The sequence below is a fragment of the Lepus europaeus genome, chromosome 13 (genome assembly GCF_033115175.1).
Source record: "Lepus europaeus isolate LE1 chromosome 13, mLepTim1.pri, whole genome shotgun sequence".
NCBI lineage: Eukaryota > Metazoa > Chordata > Mammalia > Lagomorpha > Leporidae > Lepus > Lepus europaeus.
In genome coordinates this window covers 68,267,733-68,291,639 of record NC_084839.1, presented here as the reverse complement: position 1 = coordinate 68,291,639, position 23,907 = coordinate 68,267,733, and the positions used below count along the sequence as shown (strand labels likewise).

Sequence of the window (23,907 nt, the reverse complement as noted above, 5' to 3'; positions counted from 1 at the left end):
GTGCTTCAGGCCAGGGTGTTAACCACACCACAGCGTTGGCCCCCAAAACCCAATTTCTTGAGATGATCTCCAATACAAGCTTACATTAAATAAGTTTGGAATACAGTTTGTATGATATCCCTTTCTTGGACATTACAGTGCATGTCATATCTAGTGTGTGTGTTTGTGATTGTGTGTGTGTTCCTGTTACTAATATTCTGTGACATTTCTTAATGTTCTAAGGCGCATCATAGGAATACTGGTTAGAGGGATAGATTGAAAATATAAGGAGTGGCAGATATTAGTGGAAGGCTAGAAAGGACTATTAAATAATGTTTTGGAAGTTAATATTGCTCATGTTTTGATGTCTAAGATGAAGAAATTAATATTCTACACACTTTTTTCCATCAATGGAGACATAAAAAATGGACACCAGAAAAGTATTTCTGTTCATTTAAATTATGAACTTTAGATCATTAAAAGGTTATTCATGTATTTTTGACTCTCTGCTTGAGAGGATAGCTTAGAAAATGGGAATATGGAAATGTTAGGTACTGTTAAGAACTAATGATCTGGGACTGGTGCTGTGGTACAGAGGGTTAAGCTGCTATCTGCAGTGCCAGCATCCCCTATGGGTGCTGGTTTGAGTCCTGGCTGCCCTACTTTCAATCCGGCTCCCTTTTAACGTACCTGGGAAAGCAGTGGAAGATGTCTCAAGTCTGTGGGCCCCTGCACTTATGTGGGAGAACTGGAAGAAGCTCCTGACTCCTGGCTTCGGCCTGGCCTAGCCCCTTCTGTTGCAGCCATTTGGAGTGTGAACCAGTGGACTGAAGATTTCTCTCTCTGTCTCTGCCTTTCAAATAAATAAATAAATAAATAAATCTTTTTTTTTTTAAATTAATGATCTAAAAACAGTTAAGATACAATATTTTCCAAAATTAGGATAAATAAACAGGGAAACTTTTACTTGAGTTAAAAAATTCAGTTTATACCTAGCTTTTCCAGGAAAATATTTCTGAAGTGAGAAATATCTGTAATAAAATCTGTTCTTTCTAGACACCAAGGAAAAGGTAGGCTCCCTCTGGGTTACTAATTTTTTTTTCCCGATTTTATTTGTCTCTCTCTTACTCCTTTTCTGTCCTTAGAAAAAGTATGATCTTTAATTGTTTTAGTATTCTTAGTTTGGAATGTCCTAAAGCAAATATACCTTTTAGTAATTTTTTTCTTTTCATTGTTCAAAAGGTTACTCATTCCAGGAGTGCAGTTGATAGAATTTAAACCTCAGTGAATGTCACTGGGCCAATATGTGGTGGAATACTGAAAATATCCAATGGCCTAATCCTAGTATTCTCATATTCCATTTTAATCTTATCTAACTCTTGTCTAAATGTATGTTTTTTAATGAGTTTAAAATGTCTTCTCTCCACAGAATCAAGTGACAGATACTAATAGAAAACTCCAGCATGAGGGAAAAGAAGTAAGGCCAATTTACCTTTTGAAAAATCTTTTTGTTTCTTTCTTTTGACGTCTGTGTTCTTTACATAGTGACTTATAAGACTAAGCAGTATGTTGAAAATACTTGAACATAATTCTTGATCCTTCTAATATTAACTGAATTAAATGGATAAGATCACTGGACAGCATAATTTGAGAGGATGCAGGGTTTAAAATAATTTTGTAGCCACGATATTGCCAGTGCTGTTCCTTGTACCTGGAGTACCCTTTCCCCCATAGTCTCCTCTTCCAAATCTTTGCTCAGATGTTACCTTCTGAATGAGCCTTTCCTAATCACCTTATTAGGTGGCACTCTTACCCTCATCACCTGCATTCTTTTATTCTTTCTCATTTTATTTTTCTCCGATCTGTCTATAATACTCTGATATTATATATTTTTACTTGTATATTTGTTTTTCTGTCGCCCTCCATTAGAAATGAATCTCCATGAAGTCGTGAATTTTTGTTCTATACATTGCTTTATCCACTCCACCTACCCAAACATTGTCTAGCACAAAATGGGTGTTCAATTAATATTTGTTTAAAAAATGTGTTATTGATTTTGTTTTCCATATACTCACCCTTCAAACATTCACAGTTTGCTATGTTATTTTACATTCATTCACCAACTTGATCTTCATGGCAGACTGTTGACACAGTCAGGACAGATGTTACTCTAATTCCATGATGAGGATACTAGAACAGATGATTTGCTGAAGTATACATAATGATTGACAAGACTGGCACTAACACCTGTTTCCTAACTCACAGTCTACAACTTTGCTCTGTGTCATGTCCCTTTCTTATCATCTAATACTTACTATTTAGTTTAAATGTTCTTTTAAGGTTAGCTTTTGATTTATCAGTGACTTGATCAGGATCATTCTTCGTTATGTTTTTGCATGATATCTAATTAGATGACATTATTAGATACAGGTGGAAGATGAATGCATCAAGTGAATATATAGATTATTGCTTTTTAAAAAGTTTGTCTTACATATTATAAATTCTACAGAGAGTAGTTTTTCTAGTTATTTTGTGGCATGACTTCATTAGAAACGTTTTGATTGGGAACAATGGTAAACAAAATGAGTTAAACTAGAACTGTTAACAAAGTTAGATCTTCTAAGTATGTGGTTTATTTGTTGAAATTGAGTCTTAGTTGAAGATTATTTTCAATAGTCAACTGAAGTTGTAGAAGGACTGTTTTCCTCCAGGAGTTTAGCACTAATGAAAGAAATACAGGATCTTAGAGGATTGATGAAATCATAAATCATAGTCTCAATAGAGTTGGGGGAAAATCTGCAAAGATTTTTATTTTCTGCTGGAAAGCCCCTGTATTTCAGGATCTCATTTTACCTAGCCTTTCCTGGTATAGTGTATATCTTGGGGAGAAAGTGGGAAGCTGTGCAGGAATGTTTTACTGGTTGGGAAAGGCAGTTCCTTAGTCCACTTGGCAGGTCTTACTATGAAACTGTCTGGGATTTTCTGATGAATTGAACACAGTGTGGAAAATGTGACTGAAAGCTTTTTATTTACAGCTATTGGCATAATTCAGTTTTTTTTCCCTCTTGCCAAGCTGGTAATAGCGATGGAAGAGCTGAAGCAGTGTCGGCTACAACAGAGAAATATTTCTGCCACTGTTGATAAATTGATGCTGTGTCTTCCAGGTGAGGAACTAAAAATGGAGTAGGATTCTTGATGCAGTTCCTTTACCTTTAATTAGTTCTTTCACTTTCTCTAAATAATGCTTGTGTGCTCTTTTCTCTCTTTCAAGTCCTAGAGATGTACAGTAAACTGAGGGACCAGATGAAAACTAAAAGGTAAGATATTTTTATATAGTAGTTTTTAGTATCTAAAAATTTCTACTATTTAGAATACTTTTAAAGACCACATTTAACTTTTCAAAAAAGTCACTGTATAATAATATCTTCTCTAGCCTCTTTGTATGTATTGTTTCATCATAGATTTATTTACATATACTATTGGTCATATATTATATTTCATGAAAGATAATACTCACAGTTTGATTGTTAGAAGATCCAGTCTTTCATGGTAAATCATATAATTGTTGTAATGGTAGTTGGTTTGAGAAACATGCATTGCTTAATACTGTTGAGGGCAATTTTAGTTCCTCTCTTGGAGTGTATTAGTCTGGATTCTCCTGAAAAATGGAACCAGTAGGGTGTGTGTGTGTGTGTATTTGTGTATATGTATGTATGTGTCTATCAGGATAAGCCAGCAAAGTAGGGTCCTTTTTTCTATTATCGTCTTCAGTGGTGATTGGGTGGGGCTCACCCATGTTAGGGAGGGTAATCTTTACTCATAGTATACTGATTTAAATGATAATTTAATCTAAAAATATCTTCATAGAAGCATCTAGGGCCAGCACTGTGGTGTAACGGGTAAAGCAGTCACCTGCAATGTCGGTGTCCCATATGGGCACTAGTTCAAGTCCTGGCTGCTCCACTGCCTATCCAGCTCCCTGCTAATGCACCTGAGAAAGAAGCAGAAGATGGCCCAAGTGCTTGGGCTCCTGCATCCACGTGGGAGACACAGAGGAAGCTCCTGGCTCCTGGCTTCATATTGGCCCATTGCAGCCATTTGGGGAATGAACCAGTGGATGGAAGATATCTCCTTCTCTCTGTCTTTCCCTCTCACTCTCTGTAACTCTTTCAGATAGATAGATAGATCGATAGATAGATAGATAGATAAAAAAAGAAGCATCTAGACTAATGTTTGACCAAATAGCTGAGTGTCATAGCTTAGCCAAGTGGGCACATAAAATTGACCATCACAAAGGGCAAAGGCAAAGTTAAATTCAGAAGATTGTTCTCATGTAGTTTTATTCCAGAAGAGACTCTATAATGATTCCTGGGGTCTTTTTCTCAAACCAGAATAAGTATCCTCATTTCTTCTTGCTTTGGGGTATCTTTCAGTATGATAGAAGTATCTGAAGTAGTAGGATAAACAGGTTACATCTTCTTAGAATGTTGATTTTAGTGGCCGGCACCGTGGCTCAACAGGCTAATCCTCCGCCTTGCGGTGCCAGCACACCATGTTCTAGTCCCAGTTGGGGCTCCGGATTCTGTCCCGGTTGCCCCTCTTCCAGGCCAGCTCTCTGCTATGGCCCGGGAAGGCAGTGGAGGATGGCCCAAGTCCTTGGGCCCTGCACCCGTATGGGAGACCAGGAGAAGCACCTGGCTCCTGGCTTCGGATCAGCACGATGCGCCGGCCGCAGCGGCCATTGGAGGGTGAACCAACGGCAAAAAGGAAGACCTTTCTCTCTGTCTCTCTCTCACTATCCACTCTGCCTGTCCAAAAAAAAAAAAAAAAGTTGATTTTAGTTAGGTTTTAAGAGGGAAAACTATGCAGTAAAATATATATTTAATATTGAAATAAGAAGAGGAATATTGTGGATAAAAATTCTAAATTTGGGGCTGTCTCCGTGGCTCACTTGGTTAATCCTCCGCCTTGCGGTGCCGGCATCCTATATGGGCTCTGGATTCTAGTCCCGGTTGCTCCTCTTCCAGTCCGGCTCTCTGCTGTGGCCTGGGAGGGCAGTGGAGGATGGCCCAAATGCTTGGAGAGACCAGGGAGGAAGATGCATGGGAGACCAGGAGGAAGCACCTGGCTCCTAGCTTCGGATTGGTGCAGTGCCGGCCGTGGCGGCCATTTGGGGGGTGAACCAACGGTAGGAAGACCTTTCTCTCTGTCTCTCTCTCTCACTGTCTATGACTCTACCTGTCAAAAAAAAATTCTGAATTCTCAAGTATTTTGAAACTAAAGCATAAGGTATCAACATGTATTATGTCTTAGGTTTGTTTCTTAGACTTTCTTCTTTTCCCTGGGAGGGCATGCTCACATAGAGACCATAGGTAACGTACTATGAAGAATTCTGTTAATGAGATATTAAAGTAGTAGAATTTCCCTAATAACCTTTTAGTAAAGTTCTAAAATTATAGACAGTAAGCAATACTTGTATACCAGCTTCTCTGAATTAACAGTTTTGATTCTTGTACATGTATGAATATATAAGATATGACATATATAAAATATGGACAGAGAGAGGTATAGATATATATTTAAAAATTACAGATAAAATTTATTTCCCTTCCTTTGGTCCTACTCCTTTTACTATTATCCTGAGGAAACCAGTATCATAAATTTAGTGAGTGTCCTCCTAGTCTATGTTTTAAATATCCATAAATCGTATTGTTTTATTTTGTTTTAATACACAGGTAGATGGTTCTCAGCTCTCATTTTTGGGATCCATTCATTTACTCAACAAAATTAACTGAGGACTTGCTATGTACCAGGCATTGCTCTTGGTGCTGGAAATACAGCAGTGACCGAAACAGACAAAAAGTGTCTCTTTTATGGATAGATTGCTACTAGTGGAGAGCTTATTTCCTTTACGTATGCAGATCTACTATGCTCATTTTAGTCACTGTGTGATAGTCCATTGTATGAATGATCCATGTTTCCCCTCCCAGTGCCAGTGGCCGTTCAAGTGCTGTTCACCAGTGTTTTCTTGCTGACTGTTTATGGGCTGGACCATATGACTGTTTCTGGCTTTTAAGATGTGATCAGAAGTGATATTGTTACTTTGGGGCTTAGCATTCAATTCCAGATCAGATCCCTCCAGAATCCTCTTATTTTCCCTAAAGCATGAAAAATGACAACTTTCAAGATTTTGAGTTCCTGAGTAACTTCAGTGAGCAAAGCTTCTCTTGGCATTCATTTTATGAATATGTAAAGTGAATAGGTTTTAAATCTTTATTTTAAGTTACTGATATTTGGGGAATGTTGTTAGAAGTTAGCTAACCTGACATACTTTGCAGGACATTGTTATGTTTCCTGTTGTTTGCTAAAGCACACAAGAGTTCTGTAAATATCCTCGCTTATGCCCCTTTGGACTGACATTAAAAGCTTCTGGGGAGCAGTGCTCTTCAAATGTTGTCATGCATGTGAGTCATATGGGGATCCAATAAAGTCTTTTCTGAATGAGTAGGACTAGAGGTTGTTCCTGGGTTTTGGTTCCCAAGTGATACCAGTTCAGCCAATCTAGAGTTTATACATAGAGGGAAATCAACTGGTTCAAAGAAGGAAAGTACATGACTTCAATCTTACTAGATAGGATTCTCCTAGTGATTTACTCTATCAACTATCAGCATTTTATGGTAGGTCCTGTTACCTCTTGGTCATATGTGGTAATTTGGGGAATGAACCAGCAAATAAAAGATTCTCTCTTGCTCTCTCTTTTTCTCTCTCTTTGCCTTTTTTTAAAAAAAATTATTTATTTATTTATTTGAAAGAGTTACACAGAGAGACGAAAGGCAGACAGAGAGGTCTTCCATCTGATAGTACACTCCCTAATTGGCCGCAATAGCTGGAGCTGTGCCAATCCGAAGCCAAGAGCCAGGAGCTTCTTCCAGATCTCCCATGCAAGTGCAGGGGCTCAATGACTTGGGCCATCTTCTACTACTATCCCAGGTCATAGCAGAGAGCTGGATGGGAAGTGAAGCAGCAGGGTCTCGAACCGGCACCCATATGGGATACCGGCACTTCAGCCAGGACATTAACCTGCTGTGCCACAGTGCTGGCCCCTCTCTTTGCCTTTTTAAAACTAACAACCAAAAACCTTGTTTCTTAAAAAATAAAAGATTCATTCATGTCACAGCTTGTATTTCTACTTCATTCCTTTTAATGGTGGAGTATTCTTCCCCTGTGTGTATATACTACATTTTGTTTATCTTTCCACCAGTTGATGAACATTTGGGTCATCTTTAACTTTTTTTTGCTATTATGAATAATGGTTCTACAAATATTCATTTATATATTTTTATGTGAGCATGTGCTTTCAATTCTCTTGGGAAGACATTAGGAATGGAATTGTTGGGTCATGTGGTAACTCTTTTGAGGGGGTACCAGACTATTTTCCTAAGCAACTGTATCTGTTTATCTTCTCAACAGCAGCATCTGGGAATTCTGATTTCTATACATCCTAGTCAATACTTACTAGTATCTTGTTTTAATGATTTATTTATTTATTTGAAATTCAGAGTTACACATGGAGAGAAGGAGAGGCAGAGAGAGTGACAGAGAGATCTTCCATCTGCTGGTTCAGTCCCCAATTGGCCTCAATGGCCAGAGCTGGGCTGATCTGAAGTCAAGAGCCAGGAGCTTCTTCTGGGTCTCCCATGTGGGTGCAGGGGCCCAAGGATTTGGCCCATCTTCTACTGCTTTCCCAGGCCATAGTAGAGAACTCAATCGGAGGTGGAGCAGCCAGGATTGGAACTGGTGCCCATATGGGATGCTGGCACTGCAGGTGGCAGCTTTACCTGCTATGCCACAGTGCCAGCCCCATTATTATCTTTTTGATTATAAACATCCTGGTTGGTGTGAAATAGAGTCTTATTGTTCATCTTTATTTTTGAAAAGTATATATTTTTGTTTTATTTTTTGAAATATATTTTTATAAGTATGGAATTCTATGGTTATAGTTTCATTGATTCATAAAGTTGCATATCACTGTCTTCTAGCATGGTTAGTTTCTTAGAAGAGGTATATGAACCATCTTAATTTTGTCTCCTTGTTTGTAATTTATCTTTTCTCTACCATTTTGAAAGTCTTGTTTTTATCATTTGTTCTCAGTAATTTGATTTTGGTATACTTTGGTATAAATATGTGTGTGTGCATGCACATGTGTGTATTTATCCTGATTGTAGTTTATTTAGCTTTTAGAATCTGGGCTTTATAAGTTTCATGAAATCTGAAAAGCGATCAGACATTATTTTTCCAAATGTTTTTCTGTCCTTTTCCACCATCATTCTGGGACTTCAGTTAACATCTGTGTTGGACAACTTAGTATAATCCCACAAGTGACTGACAGATCTCTTCTTTTTGTTTCCTTATCTTTTTTTCTCTATGTACTTTATTTCAGATAGATTTTATTATTGTGTTAAAATGCAGTGATTTTTCTCTGTCCTCTTTCTTGTCTAATCTTATAGTCCTATCCAGTGAAATTTTCATTTTCAGATAATATACTTTTCATGTTTAGAACTTAAATACTTGTATAGAGTCATAATAGCTTCATGTACTTCTTTGCTAGTTTTGCCAATTCTGTCATTTTCAATTTCTTTCTGTGTGCTAATTTTGTGTTTCTTGCTTGTAAGTAATTTTTTGGTTCTTTTATCTAGTATTTTTTTCTTATTTCAAACTTTTTAAATTAACACAAAGTTATATTTATTTATGAGGTACCATGTGATATTTCAGTACATGTTTTTGTTGTGGAAGGTTGAATCAGGGTAAACGTATCTCCTCAAACATTTATCATTTCTTTGTGGAGAAAGCATTCAAAATCTTTTCTCCTAGCTTTTTTGAAATGTACAGTACTCATTGTCTGTAGTTACTCTGCTGTGCAGTAGAACACCAGGACTTCTTTCTCCTATCTTCCCCCTCCTTCCTGCATCTCCTTCGCTTCTGGTAACCACTGTTCTGCTTTCAACCTCTGTGAGAACAGCTTTTTTAGATTTCATATGCATGTAAGATATATTTGTCTTTCTGTGCCTGGTTTATCTCACTTAACATAATGACCACCAGTTTCATCCATATTATTGCAAATGGTAAAATTTTATGATTTTTGATGGCAGAATGGTATTCCCTTGCATAAATGCGTACTGCATTTTCTTTATCTGTTCATCATTTTATATATATTTAGACTGTTTCCATTTCTTGCCTATTGTAAATAGAGCTGCAATATACATGGCCATGCAATGTCTCTTCAACAGACTGACTTCATTTCCTTTGAACATAGAACCAATAGTGGTATTGCTGGGTCATATGATAGTTCATTTTTAGGGCACTTCCATATGGCTGTACTAATGTATGTTCCCATGAACAGTATTTAATTCCCTTTTCTCCACATCCTCATTAGCATTTGTTATCTTTTGTCTTTTTGTAATAACAGTTCTAACTAGAGTGAGGTGGCACCTCATTGTGGTTTTGATTTCCATTGCTTAATGATCGATCAGTGACTTGTTGCATGTACCTGTTGGCCATTTGTGTATGTTCTTTTCAGAAACGCCTGTATGGGTCTGTTGCTCATTTTTAAATCAGATTTTTAATTTTTTTTTAACTATTGAGTTGTCTGAGTTGTTTATATATTCTGACTATTAACAGCTTACCAGATAAATAGTTTGTAAATGTTTTCTCCCATTCTGTAGGTTGTCTCCTCATCCTGTTGATTATTTTTTTTTTCTACACAGAAGCATTTTAGTTGAGGTAATCCCATTTATCTGCTTTTCCTTTCATTTCCTGTGCTTTTGGGGCCTTATTAAACACATCCTTCCTTATTTCAGTGCCCTAAGACATTTTGCCTATGTTTTTTCTAGTAATTTTCTCAGCACCATTTATTGAAGATTCTCCAATGCATGTACATAGTCCCATTGTTGAAGATTAGTTGGTTGCATATTCATGGGTTTACTTCTAAACTCTCTATTCTCTTCCATCAGTCTAAGTATCTCTTTTTATGAAAGTACCATGCTGGTTTGATTACTATGTCTTTTTTTTTTTTTTTTTTTTTACAGGCAGAGTTAGACAGTGAGAGAGAGAGACAGAGAGAATGATCTTCCTTTTTTCCGTTGGTTCACCCCCCAAATGGCTGCTACGGCCGGCGTGTTGCGCCGATCCAAATCCAGGAGCCAGGTGCTTCTTCCTGGTCTCCCATGCGGGTGCAGGGCCCAAGTACTTGGGCCATCCTCCACGGCCTTCCCGGGCCACAGCAGAGAGTTGGGCTATAAGAGGAGCAACTGGGAAAGAATCTGGTGCCCTGACTGGGACTAGAACTTGGGGTGCTGGCGCCACAGGTGGAGGATTAGCCTGGTGAGCCATGGCGCTGGCCATGATTACTATATCTTTATGTATATTTTAAAGTTAGGTAGTATAATGTTTTTTGGGTCAAGATTATTTTGGCTAGTTAGGTTTTTTTGTTTTGTTTTCATTTTTGTGGTTCTCTAGGAATTTTATGAGTGTTTGTTCTAGTCTGGTGAAGAATGTTATTTATTATTTTTTTAGGGGTTGTATTGAATCTGTAGATTTCTTTGAGTAGTATAGACATTTTTGGTGTCTTTTTCAATTTCTTAGATCACTGTTTTATAGTTTTCATTATAGAGATTGTTCACCTCTTTGGTTAAATTAATTCTAGATATTTAAATTTGTAACCATTGTAAGTGGAAGTGCTTTCTTAATTTCTTTTTCAGATAATTTTCTACTGGTGTATAGTGGTGCTAGCAATTTTTGCATTTTGATTTTATATCCTGTGACTTTGCTGGATTTGTTTATTCATTCTAGTAGTTTTTGGTGGTGTTTCTGGGCTTTTCTATAGAGAAGATCATGTCATCTGCAGAGAGACAGTTTGCCATCCTTCTTTCCAATTTAATGCCTTTTATTCCTTTTTCTTGCCTGATTGCTCTCACTAGAACTTCTGTTACTATACTGAATAAAAATGGTGGAAATATGCATCCTTGTATTGTCCCAGATCTTAGAAAGCTTTCACCTTCCTCAAATAGCTAAAACTATTTGTATTTGTACAACAAAAACAAAGCCGGAGGCATCACAATACCAGATTTCAGGACATACTACAGGGCAGTTGTTATCAAAACAGCATGGTACTGGTACAGAAACAGATGGATAGACCAATGGAACAGAATAGAAACACCAGAAATCAATCCAAACATCTACAGCCAACTCATATTTGATCAAGGATCTAAAACCAATTCCTGGAGCAAGGACAGTTTGTTCAACAAATGGTGCTGGGAAAACTGGATTTCCACATGCAGAAGCATGAAGCAAGACCCCTACCTTACACCTTGCACAAAAATCCACTCAACATGGATTAAAGATCTAAATCTATGACCTGACACCATCAAATTATTAGAGAACATTGGAGAAACCCTGCAAGATATAGGCACAGGCAAAGACTTCTTGGAAAAGACTCTGGAGGCACAGATAGTCAAAGCCAAAAATAACAATTGGGATTACATCAAATTGAGAAGTTTCTGTGCTGCAAAAGAAACAGTCAGGAAAGTGAAGAGGCAACCGACAGAATGGGAAAAAATATTTGTAAAGTATGCAACTGATTAAGGTTTAATAACAAGAATCTACAAAGAGATCAAGAAACTCCAAAACAACAAAACAAACAACCTACTTAAGGGATGGGCCAAGGACCTCATAGACATTTTTCAAAAGAGGAAATCCAGATGGCCAACAGACACATGAAAAAATGTTCACGATCACTAGCCATCAGGGAAATGCAAATCAAAACCACATTGAGGTTTCACCTCACCTGGTTAGAATGGCTTACATACAGAAATCTACCAACAACAGATGCTGGAGAGGATGTGGCGAAAAAGGGACACTAACCCACTGTTGGTGGGAATGCAAACTGGTTAAGCCACTATGGAAGTCAGTCTGGAGATTCCTCAGAAACCTGAATATAACCCTACCATACAACCCAGCCATCCCACTCCTTGGAATTTACCCAAAGGAAATTAAATTGGCAAATAAAAGAGCTGTCTGCACCTCAATGTTTATTGCAGCTCAATTCACAATAGCTAAGACATGGAATCAACCTAAATGCCCATCAACAGAAGACTGGATAAAGAAATTATGGGATATGTACTCTATAGAATACTATACAGCAGTAAAAAAGAATGAAGTCTGGTCATTTGCAACAAAATGCATGAATCTGGAAAACATCATGCTGAGTGAAATAAGCCAGTCTCAAAGGGACAAATATCATATGTTCTCCCTAATTGGTGACAACTAACTGAGCACCTAAAAGGAAACCTGTTGAAGTGAAATGGACACCATGAGAAACAATGACTTGATCAGCCCTTGTCCTGAGTGCTGAGGAACAACTTACTACTTTATTCCTTTTAGTATTTTTGTTCTATTTAATAACATTGGTGGAACTCTTTAATTAACAGACAGTATTCTTAGGTGTTTAAATTTAACTGAAAAGCGATCCCTGTTAAATATAAGAGTGGGAATAAGAGAGGGAGGAGATGTACAGTTCGGCACATGCTCAATTGGACTTACCCTTAATGGTAGAGTTAGAAATGTGCCAGAGGATTCCAATTCAATCCCATCAAGGTGGCACGTACCAATGCCATCTCACTAGTCAAAGTGATCAGTTTCAGTTCATAATTGATCATAATGATAGGATTAAGAGTCAAAGGGATCACATAAACAAGACTAATGTCCGCTAATACTAACTGATAGAATTAAAAAGGAGAGGATGATCCAACATGGGAAGTGGGATGCACAGCAGACTCATAGAATGGCAGATGTCCTAATCAGCACTCTGGCCTGAGAATCAGCCCTTAAGGCATTCAGATCTGGCTACAAAGCCCATGAGAGTATTTCAGGCATGGAAAGCCAAGACACTCTGGCAAAAACAAACAAACAAACAAACAAACAAAAAAAAAACCAAAAAAACCAAAAACCTAAATCAAAGATCTCTGTGAGTGAGATCCCAGCGGAAAGAACGGGCCATCAAAGAAGGAGGTACCTTTCTCTGAAGGGAGGAGAGAACTTCCACTTTAACTATGACCTTGTCTAAATAAGATCAGAGTCAGCGAACTCAAGAGGGTTCCATAGCCTTGGCAGCTCATGACAAGAGCCTCAGGTGATTATTAACGCCATAAATAAGAATGTCAGTTGTTCAATCAACAACAGGAGTCACTGTGCACTTACTCCTCATGTAGGATCTTAGTCGTTGATGTGTTGTACTATGTGAATTAACAGTATAACTAGTACTCAAACAGTATTTTATACTTTGTGTTTCTGTGTGGGTGCAAACTGTTGAAATCTTTACTTAGTATATACTAAATTGATCATCTTTGTATAAAGATAATTGAAAATGAATCTTGATGAAGAACGGGATGGTAGAGGGAGTAGGAGATGGGATGGTTGCAAGTGGGAGTGAGGTTATTGGGGGAAAAGGCCACTATAATCCAAAAGGTGTACTTTGGAAATTTATATTTTAAATAAAAGTTAAAAAAGAAAAGAAGGCTTTTACCTTGTCCTCTTTCCATGTGATGTTAGTTGTGACCTTGTTTTATATAACTTTTATTTGTTGAAGTGTCTTTTTTTTTTTTTTTTTGACAGGCAGAGTGGACAGTGAGAGAGAGAGAGACAGAGAGAAAGGTCTTCCTTTTGCCATTGGTTCACCCTCCAATGGCCGCCGCGGCTGGCGCACTGCGCTGATCCGAAGCCAGGAGCCAGGTGCTTCTCCTGGTCTCCCATGGGATGCAGGGCCCAAGCACTTGGGCCATCCTCCACTGCACTCCCTGGCCACAGCAGAGAGCTGGCCTGGAAGAGGGGCAGAATCCGGCGCCCCGACTGGGACTAGAACCCGGTGTGCGATGCCGCAAGGCGGAGGATTAGCCTATTGAGCTGTGGCGCCGGCCGAAGTGTCTTCTTTGTATATGTAATTTGTTTAGAGTTTTTTTTAATCATGAAGGAACATTTAATTTTATCAAATGCCTTTACTATATTCATTGAAATGATTATATGGTTTTCATCCTTCCTTCTGTTGATGTGGTTTGTCATGTTTATTAATTTACATATGTTGAACCATCCTTGCATTCCTGAGATGAATCCCATTTGACCTTTTTATTATGTTTTTGGATTCAATTTGCTATTATTTTGTTGAGAATTTTTCAATGTTGCTTATCCAAGGAGATATGTGTGTGTGTGTGTGTGTGTATACATATATATAAATTTTTTGCTGGCCAGCGCTGTGGCTTAACAGGCTAATCCTCCTCCTTGCGGCGCCGGCACACCGGGTTCTAGTCCCGGTTGGGGCACTGGATTCTATCCCGGTTGCCCCTATTCCAGACCAGCTCTCTGCTTTGGCCCAGGAAGGCAGTGGAGGATGGCCCAAGTCCCTGGGCCCTGCACCTGCATGGGAGACCTGGAGAGGCGCCTGGCTCCTGGCTTCGGATCAGCGCAGTGTGCCGGCCGTGGCGGCCATTGGAGGGTGAACCAATGGCAAAAAGGAAGACCTTTCTCTCTGTCTCTCTCTCTTTCACTATCCACTCTGCCTGTAAAAAAAATAAATAAATTTTTTTTTTTTTTTGCTGAGTACTTGTTTGGTTTTGGTATTAGGGTAATACTAGCCTCATGGAATAAGTTTGGAAGACTTTCTTCCTCTTCCAGCTTTTGCAACAATTTCAGAAGAATTGGTATTAGCCCTTCTTTAATTGTTTGGTAGAAGCCATCTGAAACTGGGCTTTTCTTTGATGTGAGACCTGTTATTTATTCATTTTTTAAGATCAAGATTTATTTATTTATTTGGAAATAAGAATGATGAGAGAGACAGACAAATAGACAGTTATCTTCTATCTGCTTGTTCACTCCCCAAATGGCTATAACAACCAAGGCTGGGCCAGGAGTCCAGAAATTCATCCAGGTCTCCTACATGGCTGTCAGGGTCTCCAGTACTTGAGCCATGTTCCGCTGCTGTCACAGGTACATTGTCATGAAGCTAAAGTGGAAGCATGGCATCTGAGATTCTAACTTTCTCAGATCTAGAATGCAAGTATCACAAGCAGTGGCTTAACCTACTGAGCCACAACCCTGGCCCATGGTGGGGGACCTTTTATTACTAATTACATTTTATTACTGATTATTTGTCTGTTGTGATTCAATCTTGGTAAGGTGTATATGTCCAGGAATTTGGCTAGGTTAATTAATCTAAATTATCATATTTATTGGCATATAATTGGTCTTAGTAATCTGTAATGTCTCTTTTTCATTTCTGATTTTATTTATATGAATCTTCTCTCATTTCTTTCTCAGTCTAGTTAAGGGTTTGTCAATTTTGTTTATCTTTTAAAAGCTAGCTCTTCATTTCATTAAGCTTTTAAATTGGTCTCTGATTAATTAGTGTGTTCTGATTTTTATTATTTCTTTCCTTTGACTAATTTTTTTTAAAGATTTATTTTATTTTTATTTGAAAGTCAGAGTTACACAGAGAGAGGAGAGGCAGAGAGAGAGAGAGAGGTCTTCCATCCGATGGTTCACTCTCCAATTGGCCGCTACAGCCGAAGCTGCACCGATCCAAAGCCAGGAGCCAGGAGCTTCTTCCAGATCTCTCATGTGGGTGCAGGGGCCCAAGGACTTGGACCATCTTCTACTGCTTTCCCAGGCCACAGAAGAGAGCTGGATTGGAAGTGGAGCAGCTGGGTCTTGAACCGATGCTCATATGGGATGCCGGTGCTTCAGGCCAGGGCATTAACCCTCTGTGCCACAGTGCCAGCCCCTCCTTTGACTAATTCTCACTTTGTCTTTTTCTTGTTTTTCGAGTACCTTCAGGTGAAGTGATAGGTTGTTCGTTTGAGATCTTTCTGTTTTTTTTTTTTTTTTTTAATGTAGTTATTGATTGCTAGACACTTTCTTAGTTTTGGTTTTGTTGTATCCTATAGTTTTTGGTATGTTTTATTTCCATTGTCATTTGTTTCAAGAAATTTTTAAGGTTTCTTCTTCCTTTTCTTAAAAAAAGATTTCTTTATTTTCTTTGAAAGTCAGAGTTACACAGAGGAGAGGCAGAGAGAGAGAGAGAGGGAGGGAGGGAGGGAGGGAGGGAGGAAAGGAGAGAGAGAGAGGGAGAGAGAGAGATGTCTTCCATCTGATGGTTCACTCTCCAATTGGCTGCAGTGGCCGGAACTGTGCCGATCTGAAGCCAGGAGCCAGGAGCTTCCTCCGGGTCTCCTATGGGGGTGCAGGGGCCCAAGGACTTTGGCCATCTTCTACTGCTTTCCCTGGCCACTGCAGAGAGCTGGACAGGAAGTGGAGCGGCCGGGTCTTGAACTGGCGCCCATATGGGATGCCGGCACTTCAGGCCAGGGCATTTACCGGCTGTGCCACAGCATCGGCTAAGGTTTCTTCTTAATTTATTCTTTGATCCATTGGTTGTTCAGCAAGAATACATTGTTTAATGTCTCTGTGTTTTTATATGTGTGTGTGTATATATATATATATATATATATATATATATATATATATATATATAACATATGTATATATCCATATATATGTATGTTTCCAAAGTTTTTCCTGTTAATGATTTGTAGTTTTAGTGCATTGTGATATTATTTAAACTTTATTTATTTATTAATTTAATTATTAAAATATTTTATTTATTTGAGAGGTAGAGTTACAGAGAGGGAGAGACAGAGTGAGAGTCTTCCATCCGCTGGTTCACTCCCCAAAAGGCTAGCATGGTCAGAGCTGGTCTGATTTGAAGCCTGGAGCTAGGAGTCTCCTCCGGGTCTCCCATGCAGGTGTAGGGGTCCAAGCACTTGGGCCATCTTCTACCATTTTCCAAGGTACACAAACCTTCACCCATATGCTGGCACCGCAGATAGAGGCTTAGCCCACTGCACCACAGTCCTGGCCCCATGATTTCAATTCTAAAAAAAAATTTGCTGGGCTTGTTTTATGGGCTATCATGTGGTTTCTCCTGGAGAATGTTCCATGAGCTAATGAATTGAATATGAATTCTGCAACTATTCAATGGAATATTCTATAGATATCTGCTTGATCCATTTCGTCAAGGGTGCTGTTTAACTCTGCAGTTTCTTTGTTGGTTTTGTTTGAGTGATCTACCCCTTGTTGAAAGTAGAGTGTTAAAGTTCCCTAATATTAAAGTACTGGAGTCTTTCTCTTTCCTTCTACGTCGATTAATATTTTCTTTATTTAGGTGCTTCAATATTGGGTACATGTATATTTATAATTAGTATTTCCTTTTGCTGCATTGACTCGTCGTTATGTAATGAACTTCCTTGTCTCTTTTTAAAGTCTATTTAATCTGATGTAAGTACGGATGGTCCAGCTTTGTTTTGTTTTTCATTTGCATGTCATAGCTTTTTCCATCCTTTCATTTCTGTCTATAGTGTCCTTATGAGAAGTGAGTTTCTTATGCATATACTGGGATCTTTTTTTTTGTTTTTTTTTGTTTTTTTTTTTTTTTAATTTTTGACAGGCAGAGTGGACAGAGAGAGAGAGAGACAGAGAGAAAGGTCTTCCTTTGCCGTTGGTTCACCCTCCAATGGCCGCCGCGGTAGCGCGCTGCGGCCGGCGCACCACGCTGATCCGATGGCAGGAGCCAGGTGCTTCTCCTGGTCTCCCATGGAGTGCAGGACCCAAGCCCTTGGGCCATGCTCCACTGCACTCCCTGGCCACAGCAGAGAGCTGGCCTGGAAGAGGGGCAACCGGGACAGGATCGGTGCCCCGACCGGGACTAGAACCCGGTGTGCCGGTGCCGCAAGGCGGAGGATTAGCCTAGTGAGCCGCGGCGCCGGCCCTTTTTTTTGTTTTTAAAATCCATTCAGTCACTAAATTGTAAATTGGAGAACTTAATCTATTTGCATTTAAGATATTATTTTTTTATTATTAAACTTTTATTTAATGAATATAAATTTCCAAAGTACAGCTTATGGGTTACAATGGCTTCCCCCCTCCCAAAACTTCCCTCCCACCCACGACCCTCCCCTTTCCCGCTCCTCTCCCCTTCCAATCACATCAAGATTCATTTTCAATTCTCTTTATATACAGAAGATCAGTTTAGTATATATTAGGTAAAGATTTCAACAGTTTGCCCCCATATAGCAACACAAAGTGAAAAAAAATACTGTTGGAGTACTAGTTATAGCATTAAATAAGAGTGTACAGCACATTAAAGACAGGGATCCTACATAATATTTTTTTTAAAAAAATTAATTTTCTATGCCATTTCCAATTTAACACCAGGTTTTTTTTTCATTTCCAATTATCTTTATATACAGAAGATTGATTCAGTATGTAATTAGTAAAGATCTCATCAGTTTGTACCCACGCAGAAACACAAAGTGTAAAAATACTGTTTCAGTACTAGTTATACATCACTGCACATTAGACAATACATTAAGGACAGATCCCACGTGGGATGTAAGTACACAGTGACTTCTGTTGCTGACTTAACAATTTGACACTCCTGTTCATGGCGTCAGTAATCTCCCTAGGCTCTAGTCATGAGTTGCCAGGGCTATGGAAGCCTTTAGAGTTCTCTGACTTTGATCTTATTCCGATAGTGTCATAGTCAAAGTGGAAGTTCTCTCCTCCCTGCAGAGAAAGGTACCTCCTTCTTTGATGGCCCCGTTCTTTCCACTGGGATCTCACTCACAGAGATCTTTCATTTCGGTCTTCTTCTTCTTTTTTTTTTTTCTCTTCCATGGTATCTTGGCTTTCCATGCCTACAATACTCTCATGGGCTCTTCAGCCAGATCCGAATGCCTTAAGGGCTGATTCTGAGGCCAGAGTGTTGTTTAGGACATCTGCCATTCTATGAGTCTGCTGTGTATCCCACTTCCCATGTTGGATTTAAGATATTATTGATATCTAAGAGTTTACCTGTGTCATTTTCTTACTTGTTTTCTAGCTTTATCCTAGTTACTTTTTTCCCCCTCTTTTTTGGTCTTCCTTTGTGGTTAAGTGATTTACTATAATATTATTTTGTATTCCTTGTTTGTTATTATTGGTGTGTCTGTTGTAGATTTTTGTTTTGTGACTATGGATCTTCAGAAAATATCTTTGATAATAACAAGCTATTATGAAAAGTTAGCAACCTAACATTGATTGTAAAGAGGGAAAGAATCAAAGAAAGAGAAAAATACTGGGCCGGCGCCGCAGCTCACTAGGCTAATCCTCCGCCTTGCGGCGCCGGCACACCAGGTTCTAGTCCCGGTCGGGGCACCAGATTCTGTCCCGGTTGCTCCTCTTCCAGGCCAGCTCTCTGCTGTGGCCAGGGAGTGCAGTGGAGGATGGCCCAAGTGCTTAGGCCCTGCACCCCATGGGAGACCAGGATATGCACCTGGCTCCTGGCTTCGGATCAGTGTGGTGCGCCGGCTGCAGCGCGCCAACCGTGGCAGCCATTGGAGGGTGAACCAACGGCAAAGGAAGACCTTTTTCTCTGTCTCTCTCTCTCACTGTCCACTCTGCCTGTCAAAAAAAAAAAAAAAAAAGAAAAGAAAAGAAAAGAAAAATACTAATTAAAACCTCTATACTTGTACTCAATTCTTCCATACATTTTGAATTTTTGATATCCTTCCTTATATCTTTCTACATTGCCTATCCCATAATGCAATAATGTAGTTGTTATATTTAATTATTGTATTTTGAGTCTTCATATTAAAATATGTGAATCATGTATGCAATAGGCTTACAATGTTAGAGCATTCGGAATTTGTATAATTACTGTTTTTGAATTTTTTAAAAAAGATTTATTTATTTATTTGAAAGGCAGAGTTACAGAGAGGCAGAGGAAGTGGAAGTGAGACAGAGATCTTTCATCCTCTGGTTCACTCCCCAAATGGCTGCAATGGCCAGATCCAGGCCAATCTGAAGCCAGGAGCTTGGAGCTTCTTCCAGGACTCCTACGTGGGTGCAGGGGCCCAAGCACTTGGTCATCTACTGGTTTCTCAGGCCATAGCAGAGAGCTGGATCAGAAGTGGAGCAGCCAGGTCTCCAACTGGTGCCCATATGGGATTCTTATTTTTATTTTTATTTTTTAATTTTTTTTTTTGACAGGCAGAGTAGACAGTGAGAGAGACAGAGAGAAAGGTCTTCCTTTTCCTTTAGAGGAGCAACCAGGACAGAATCCGGGACCCCGACCAGGACTAGAACCCAGGGTGCCGGTGCCAGTGCCACAGGCGGAGGATTAGCCTATTGAGCCATGACGCCGACCCCATATGGGATTCTGACACTGCAGGCAGCAACTTTACTCACTACATCACAGCTCAGGACCCCTTTTAAATTTTTATTATAAAGAGAACAGATTTTATACATTTCATAAGTATAGTTCTAAGAAGATAATCATCCTTTCCTCCCTCCTTCTCTCCCACCCTCAATCACCGTCCTTCCTTCAGATTTTTTCCTTAATTTTTGCAAACATAATTTCAGTCTACTCTATAATCACAGGCTTAATACACCACTAACTGTAATATTCAACAAGTGAAAAATATAAAGATTAAAGCCCCATAGGAATATAAACAAAGGCTAAAAACAGTAATCAAATCTCATGATGCCTGTTTTGTTCCTATACATTTTTTTAATAATCTATATGAACCACTACATATCAGAGAAACATACAATATTGGTCTTTTGGACTGGGTATATCATTAAGCATAATGGTTTCAAAATGCTTGCATTTTGCTGCAAAAGACAAGATTTAATCATTTTTTATACCCGAGTAGTATTCCATAGTATATGTATACCATTATTGCTTTGTCCAGTCATCAGCTGATGGACATCTGGGTTGATTCCATATCCTAGCTAATGTGAATTGAGCTACAGTAAACATGGGGGTACAAATAACTTTTTCATATGCTGATCTCATTTTGTTTGGGCAAATTCCCAGGAGTGTAATGGCTGTGTCAAATGGTAGATCTATTTTCAAGTTTCTGATAACTTTCCATACTGCCTTCCATAATGGTTATACTAGTTTACATTGCCACCAACAGTGTATTAGGGTACCTTTTCCCCACATCCTTGTCAGTATATATTATTTTTTGGTTTTTGGATGATAGCCATTCTAACTAGGGTGCGGTGAAGCCTCATTGTGCTTTTTATTTGCATTTCCCTGTTAGCTGGTGATCCTGAGCACTTTTTCATGTGTCTATTGGCCATTTGAATTTCATTCTTTAGAAAATGCCTATTCATGTCCTTTTCCCATTTCATAGCTGAGTTGTTTGTTTTATTGTTGTTGAGTTTCTTGAACTCTTTATAGATCCTAGATTTCAATCCTTTATCAATTGCACAGTTTGCAAATATTTTCTCATTCTATTGGTTGCTTCTTAACTTTGTTGAGTATTTCCTTTGCAGTACAGAATCTTCTTTCTTGAAGTAATCCCAATTATCTATTTTTGCTTTTATTGCCTGTGCTTCTGAATCTTTTCCAAGAAGTCTTTGCCTATGCCTTTGTCTTGTAGAGTTTCCCTGTAGTAATTTGATGGTATCAGGTCATAGATTTAGATCTTTGATACATTGTGAATTGATTTTTTGTATAAGGTATATAAAGGGATCTTGTTTCATACTTCTGCATGTATAGATACAATTTTCCCAGCACCATTTGTTGAAGAGACTGTTCTTTCTCCAGGGCTTGACTTTAACTCATTTCTCAAATTTGGTTGGTTATAGCTGCATAAATTGATTTCTGGAGTTTCTATTCTGTTCGATTGGTTTATGTGTCTTTGTTTGTGCCAGTACCAGGCCGTTTTGATTATAACTGACTTGTGATATGTCTTGAAGTCTAGTATTGTGATATCTTTGGTTTTGATCTTGTTAAGATTGCTTTAGCTAATCAGGTCTCTTATGTTTCTATATGATTTTTACATTATTTTTTTCTAGATCTGAGAAGAATGTCCTTTGAATTTTGACATGGGATCACATTGAATCTGAAAATTGTTTTGGGTAGTATGGACATTTCGATGATAATTCTTTTCAATCCACAAACATGAAGATTTCTTCTACTTTTGTGTGTCTGCTATTTCTTTCAAGTTTTATAATTTTAATTGAAGATATTTTTTTGCATCCTGGTTAAATCTATTCCAAGTTATTTAAATTTTTTTGTAGCTATTGTGAATGAGACTGATTTTACAAGTTTTTTTCTAAGCCATGATGTTGTTTGTATATATTGTGACTATTGATTTTTTTGTGTTGATTTTATATCCTGAAACTTTATCAAACTCTCTTATGAGCTTCAATAGTCTCTTAGTGGAGTCTTTTGGTTCTTCTCTGTGTTGGATCATGTCATCTGCAAACAGGGTAATTTGACTTCTACCATTCCCATTTGTATTTCTACACTTGCTCTTAGCCAAATGACCAAGAAATAATTCCATTTATATTTCTTTTTCTTGTTGAATGGCTCTGATTAAAATTTCCATAACAGTATAGAATAGTATTGATGTGAGTGGGAATCCTTGTCTGGTTCAGTATCTTAGTGGAAATACTTCCAGTTTTTCCCCATTGAATTTGATTCTGTGAGTTTGTCATATATTGCCTTGATTGTGTTGATGTATGTTCCTTCTATATGCAATTTGCTTAAGGTTTTCACCATGAAAGGATGTTGTATTTTATCCATTGCTTTCTCTGCATCTATTGAAATGATCATATAATTTTTATTCTTCAATTTGTTAATGTGATGTATTACATTGCTTGATTTGCAAATGTTGAACCATGCCTGCATGCCAGGGATAAATCCCACTTGGTTCAGGTGAATGATCTTTCTGATGTGTTGTTGGATTTGATTCGCTGGTGTTTTGTATCTGTCTTCATCAAAGATGTTGGTCTGTAGTTCTCTTTTTCTGTTGTATCTTTTTCAGGTTTAGGAATTAAGGTGATGCTGACATCATAGAAGGAGTTTGGGAGAATTCTCTGCCTTTCAGTTGTTTGAATAGCATGAAAAGAATTGGAATTTGTTCTTCTTGAAAAGTCTGATAGAATTCAGCAGTAAAGTCATTCAGTCCTGGGCTTTATTTATTTATTTATTTATTTATTTTTGAGTGTCTATTAATGATTCAATCTCTTAATTGGTTATTGTTTGGGTTCTTTTTGAGTGTCTATTAGTGATTCAATCTCTTAATTGGTTATTGTTTGGGTTTTCTATGTCTTCATGATTATATCTTGGTAGATTGTATGTGTCCAGGAATCTATCCATTTGTTCTAGATTTTCTGATTTGTTGTCAAATAGCTCTTTGTAGTAATTCCTGGTGATTCTTTTTATTTCCATGGTATCTGGTGTTACATTTCCTTTTTCATCTTTGATTTTATTGATTTGGGTCTTCTCCATCTTTTTTTTATAGTTGGGCCAATGGTGGATCAATTTTGTTTCTTTTTTTTTAAAACAGCTTTTTCATTTCATTGATCTTTTTTGGTTTCAATTTTGGTTATTCTCTAATTTTAGTAATTTCTTTTATTCTACTAATTCTGGGTTTCATCTTTCCATTTCATTGATTTTTTTTTTGTTTCAATTTTGGTTATTTCTTATCTAATTTTAATAATTTCTCTTATCCTACTAATTCTGGGTTTGGTTTGTTGTTTTTCTAGGTCCTTGGTATGCATTGATAGCTCATTTATTTTATGCCTTTTCAATTTCTTGATGTAGGCAGTAATTATTATAAACTTCCATCTTATTGCTGTTTTGCTGTATCCCACAAGTTTTCATATGTTGTATTATCATCTTCATTAATTTCCAAGAATTTTTTGATTTCTCTTTTGATTTCTTTTCTGTGATCCACTGTTCATTCAGAAGCATGTTGTTCAGTTTCCATATGATTGTGTATTTTCTAAAGATTTAAGTTATTAATTTCCAGCTTCATTCCAGAAAAG

At 38.0% G+C, this 23,907-nt stretch overlaps 1 protein-coding gene across 2 annotated transcripts in view; it reads left to right on the top strand.

Moving 5' to 3' along the window:
* Positions 1–23,907, top strand: part of EXOC6B (exocyst complex component 6B) — a 686,378-nt gene that overhangs the window by 128,181 nt on the left and 534,290 nt on the right. For both annotated transcript variants that reach the window (XM_062209648.1, XM_062209647.1), the window contains exons 3-5: positions 1,409–1,456; positions 3,053–3,143; positions 3,251–3,296. In XM_062209648.1, coding sequence (XP_062065632.1) covers positions 1,409–1,456; positions 3,053–3,143; positions 3,251–3,296 — 185 coding nt within the window. The remainder of the gene's footprint in view (positions 1–1,408; positions 1,457–3,052; positions 3,144–3,250; positions 3,297–23,907) is intronic.